At 34.3% G+C, this 5,609-nt stretch overlaps 1 protein-coding gene across 1 annotated transcript; it reads right to left on the bottom strand.

The window, feature by feature from the left end:
- Positions 1 to 306: 306 nt before the first annotated feature.
- Positions 307 to 4,773, bottom strand: LOC120259436. The gene is made up of 8 exons (XM_039267036.1): positions 4,671 to 4,773; positions 4,102 to 4,174; positions 1,973 to 2,034; positions 1,790 to 1,881; positions 1,524 to 1,595; positions 1,367 to 1,447; positions 636 to 701; positions 307 to 370 (listed from the first exon to the last, which is right to left on the bottom strand). Exons 2-8 carry the CDS (start codon positions 4,118 to 4,120, stop codon positions 361 to 363), a joined length of 402 nt encoding a protein of 133 aa, XP_039122970.1. The 5' UTR covers positions 4,121 to 4,174; positions 4,671 to 4,773; the 3' UTR covers positions 307 to 360.
- Positions 4,774 to 5,609: the final 836 nt, after the last annotated feature.

The following is a 5,609-nucleotide window of genomic DNA, read 5'->3' as shown; positions in this document are numbered from 1 at the left end:
CTGCACATTTTAACTAAGCCGTAGAAAACCATATAACACAAAGATGTATCATAGCATTAGTAGCATACTTTAAGTTAACAAAACCACACAACACCCAACATAAAAATCAGTCATTAAGCTTCACAAAACTATACAACACCTACATAAAACTCATCCATTAAGTTTGACAAAACCATACAACGCCTACATAGAACTCATCCATTAAGGTTGACAAAACCATACAACACTTTAATTTAACAATTGGCAACAATGTTTGTTTCATAACACAAAGATGTTACATTAACATGGAACTCATCCATTAATTTGTTTTTAGCTCTACACCTCATTCTTACACATTGTTGAGCCTGGGTCATCATGGGTCTATATTCCCCTATTGATAAATACATAACGATTAGACAATCAACATGATTAAGAAAAATTTATGTCATAGTTAAACAAATCAATAGAAATGAATAATTGGAATACCATAAAGAAGACATTGGATTCTTGTGTGAATGACTAAATGCCTAGATTTAGCAAGATGAAGCTATCGAAAGTGAGTTTGAATTTACCTAAAAAGAAAAATTATACTCCAATATGTTTAAAAAAATTTAAAACAGAATAACAAATATAAATTTCAAACATCTAGTCATTACCATGCTTTCTTGTGTGCAAATTTCAGCTTGTTTGTCATGTTGAGTTTGAGTGTTTTCCTTTGGCATCTACAATCAAATAAGGATAGTAATTATTATACAACAGCTAACATTAATCGCAATAGTCATTGAATTTAAAAAGAAATAACTAATCAATAAATATCAACAACATATGAATTTACCACTTAACTGAGCATGTGAATGTAATGAACCCAACCATAAACAGATAATTAAATACATGATTTAGAACAAGGATTATTCAAGAAATTAGCTACCAAAAATGGGAAGTGACATCAAAGTGAATCATAAACAAATTATCCACTCTTTTTTGTTAGAACATCAACAAGAAATACAGACAACAACATAGAACCACTAACCAACATCATCTTTGATAACATTTAGCAAATGTTGTTTATCCACTTTTCTAGAAAATGAATGAATAAATTAAATTAATTAAAGGACAATAATATTTGGGAAGAAAGGACAACAGAGAAATATGCCAATCCTCAAAACCTAAATTTTGCAAATGAAAGAGATACAAGAGCCTTAATCCAATCTCATTTATCCATAATTCTTTGATGTCATACATGATTCTATTAAATGGTGCAAAGCATGTTTCATACATGATTCATACAAGCCAGTAGTATCCAAATTGATAGCTGAGGTAGATAAAAATAAAGGATGCTAAGAAGATTTAAACAAAGTAAGACAATTCAAAGCAAATAATTACTCACAATAAAGCATCATCCATATTGCAATCAGTTGTTTCATAGACTTGTGAAGCCCAAAAAAGAACCAGATTGTTGTACGATCGCCTAGGAGAAAAATAATAGATGTTATTTTTTTGTCTAATGCTATAAAGAATATAAATATTGAATGACATAGCATTACCACACTTTCTTGTGTAAAAAGTTCAACTTGGGAGTCGTTTTGAGTTTGTGCAATTCCCTTTTGTTAAGTTTTCTACAAAAAATAACATTAGTTTTAGACCCAAAAATAATTGAGAAAGAATGATTTAAATCGCAATGCCTTTTTCTTGTTTCTAATAATTATTTCCTCAACTTTTGAGTTTGTACAAGAAATCCTACTTAATGGTATCATCTTACAGCTCATTTTTTAGCTTTTAAACAAATCAAATAGTATATATCACGCCCTACCCGTGGGCCTCCACGTGACAATCGCCACGACAACCCGAGGAGGGACACCCACCACTCAATCCTCGAGTCCTCACAAGGCTCACAAACTCATGCTAAATAACAAAACCACTTTAATACAAGCCACAGATACAGAGTGAAGAACACTAGTAGATCCACTGCAATACACCATGCCATAAACAAAACCTGACTCGAGATACAAATTCCCAAGCACTTCGCCTCACTACGACGCCCCCAAACCACTAAACCTGGAAGGGAGCGGAGGGGGTGAGTAACCAAGGTCACTCAGTGAATGGGTTAGCACAAATCTAAAAGAATATCAAACCAAACTTGGATAATAATGCAAAAAGAGCATAACAGTTCCACTCAATATATATAGAACAACAATAATACGAGTCTCAAAATCCAAAACAAACAGCTACTCACCGCCAAAATCACGAATTGAATAAAGCACTACAAAAGGAATGCAACATGGTCTAGAAAACTCTCTACACCTTCGCCGTGCCCACGGCTAGGTTCAGAACCGTCAAGGAACTCATGTCCTTGGCGTTGACCCATCGGTTCACCGGTCAGTGACCCCGGCTACCCGATGAATATCCAGTCAGGGCTCTACACTCCCACCTGAACTGACCCTCGTAGAAATCAGCCGGTCTACCACGCCACCTCAACAGGCTGGTCGTGGAGACCGCCTACTGCAGTTGGGTCACCATACAAACCATCATGTAGATGTAGCAATAATACAATCTGTATAAAGCATATCACAATGTCCATATCCAGGACAAGCATTCACATATCGGAAATAAACCTTATTTCCACAAAGCCAATGCCAAAAGCATAGAAAATGCATATAAACTTTCATGAAAGTATTCCAATCCCGATATGCCAATATGCTCAAAAACATTTTCTGTTAAAATGTCAAGAATAGCTCAAAAACACGTGAAGCTTTTCAAGTTGATTGAAACATTGCTTTAGACAATAAAACCGACGAATATTAAATACACTGCAATGCCCATAATCCAGATGAACAGCAATGAAAACCCTTTTTCTCATAACCATAAATATCAAAAGTATACTTATAAAAGTGAAAGGTTTTACAAATCATTCTCGAAGCAGATGCCACTAATATAACAAGTCCTCAGAGCTTTTGGTATAGTTAAACCTCAAGTTACTTAGGATCATTCTAGCTTTCTCTTTTCGCATCTCACTAAGTTTTCCTCCAAGTACAAGATTAATCCCCAAAGTCTAGTCAACCACACATCCAAGTCCTTTAAAAGTCATGAAAAAGTGTTCATCTCATTACATATGTTTGCATATGCAAATATATATATTGATCCAATCCTACTTTACACATCATCAGGCATTTACTTCCACAAGTCTTTACTATTCAACCCTTTCTTATACTCAATCATATCTTAGATCCTTATCTTGGTGGCATTACCTCAACACCAATATTTCCTTCATCTATAATAATCCCATTGCCAAAATACTCAAAAGTTGACTATCTCCTCTTAGGAGCATTAAATTAAACTATTATTCAAAATTCACAAGAATATTCAGTTTTGCAGTCCAACACTGGTCACATATAACTCAAGCTATTCATCATCAACCTTCTAAAGAACTTCCATTTAAAATAATAATCATAATCATTGACATCCACCCGATAGATACCACAATATGATCAAACTACAATTAAGCACCCTACACTATGCTCACAAGAACAAACCTCATCAACTTTGCTAATTCAACAGCATAAGTGTAATTTTGTCATCCATGGTTTTCAAATACTGCAAAGAAAATATTAGCCTCAACCTCACTGACTACCCAAGATCATGCATAAGGTTCCCCAAGTCATTCCAATTCCAAAATACTAGTGTTGTTGTATACCTTAGCATTCAAAGTTCCATCCAGTTCCACATACCATATTTATCACATCATGCCTCAAAACTTTAGAAATTATATACATCACTAGGGAGATTAAATCATCCATTGAACATACATAATCAATTTCACTTATAACACTTAAGCTCAATGAACTTGTTGTAATAACCAACAATTTCCATTCATCCACCAAGCATGTATGTCCTCAAGTTCAATCTCAACTAACACGACTACATCCTTAGTAAGCTTTCTCATGATTTTCAGAGAATAAATCACAAGTCATCCAAATAAACCATAGTCTCTAGTTGTCATCTTCACTTTACTTTAACCCACGAAACAGTAATTTAAAACATGATAAAGCCATGGAAATCCTTTCAAAAGCAAATAAAATATTTTCGATATTCAATTAGAATTGTGCACTCAACATAACCACTCACAGAACATGTCGTCTCGCATGGATACGCACACACTGGTCAGCGATTTTCTTCCTCTTCGAAGATGTTTCGCCACCTAGATACAAGCAGGGAACCCAAGAAGCAATTAAAACCAAACTCAGAATCAATATGCATGCACATGCAATGTTCCATGTTAAACATGTAACACTAGGGTTGTATGGGAAAACAACGTCATTTTGGACCCCAAAATGACCTCAAATCGGAGCAAAACTAGTTCCAATGGATTCCAGGTAAGAAGGGCTTCGATTTGGACCAAAGAAATATAAGAAAAGGCCAAGGTTTTTCGGTGCTACAATGTTTTCGGAATTGCTACAGCAAACCGCGAATTTGCTACAGTAAAGCGGCCCTTAATCAATGGTTTCTCGCCGATTTACAAATCCAAATCGTGAAATTTCTTCACAGATATACATACAAAGGAACAACCACGACACCGGCTCGATTTGAGCCCAAAAACAACTCAAACCAAGGATTATTTCTAGGGTTTTAAAGCTTTTCGAAAACAATGAAATACAAGAAAAATAAAAAGAAATAAACTTGGATCGAAGCCTTACCAAGCTCAGGAGAGTGGGAGGAAGTGAATAGAAGCGTTGATTTATTGAAAAACTCGACGACGAATTTTTTTTCAAAACCTTGGATGTTCGGCCGAAGAAGGAAAACAAGAAGGAAAGAAGGAAAAATGAGAAATGAGAGAAAGGGATGAGAGCCACGTTGCTCTCTTATCCTTAACAATTTCAGATTTTCAGAAGTTTTTTTAAAGAAAATGGAAATGACCACAATGCCCTCATAATAGGAAATATAATGAAACAGGGTCCAAAAGACCATTTTACCCCTGGTTTTTGGCTGGTTTTCACACACAATCTACTATGCAATCATGCAAGGATACCACTAGTGTAAAATAACCATTTTTCCCCTAATGCATGCACAAAAACTGAAAAAACAGTCCGGAGGTCAAAAATCGGGATAGGGTATCACAGTATACCTTTCCTCTAAAACATAATATTGTATATATGAATGATCTAGAAACATTTGTATAACAAGACACTTTTACAAGCAAGTATAGTTTCATCTTTTGCAACTTCTTCTCAATTTCAATAATCATGGCTTCAACAATCAAGCTAGTGTAGAAAGACATTGATTCTAGCTAATTAATATGGTATTAGTGGCCATTATCACTATTGTGCTAATAATAATAATACTAATAATAATAATTATTATTATCAATTACCAATAACTAATAGCTTGTTGATTAGTAAAAAAATTAGTTAAAATATCATCTTTAACTAAAATATCATCACACACAAGACTGATAGCTTGTTGATTAGTAAAAAAATTAGTTAAAATATCATCTTTAACTAAAATATCATCACACACAAGACTGATAGCTTGTTGATTAGTAACAAAATTAGTTAAAATATCATTTTTAACTAAAATATAATCACACACACACACCCAGAGAGTATGTTACCAAATGATGTGGAAAGGTTCAACCG

The sequence above is a fragment of the Dioscorea cayenensis genome, chromosome 4 (genome assembly GCF_009730915.1).
Source record: "Dioscorea cayenensis subsp. rotundata cultivar TDr96_F1 chromosome 4, TDr96_F1_v2_PseudoChromosome.rev07_lg8_w22 25.fasta, whole genome shotgun sequence".
Lineage (NCBI taxonomy): Eukaryota > Viridiplantae > Streptophyta > Magnoliopsida > Dioscoreales > Dioscoreaceae > Dioscorea > Dioscorea cayenensis.
Note: the sequence above shows the minus strand (reverse complement) of the source record. Positions and strands in the feature narration are given on the sequence as shown.

What these genes read in the sequence shown, in the direction of transcription:
- LOC120259436 (XM_039267036.1), bottom strand. An exon ending in GAATTTGTATCTCGAGTCAG is followed by an intron (nt 1,882 to 1,972) that starts GTTTTGTTTATG and finishes TTTGTTATTTAG; the next exon opens with CATGAGTTTGTGAGCCTTGT. An exon ending in AATATGGATGATGCTTTATT is followed by an intron (nt 702 to 1,366) that starts GTGAGTAATTAT and finishes ATTTGATTGTAG; the next exon opens with ATGCCAAAGGAAAACACTCA.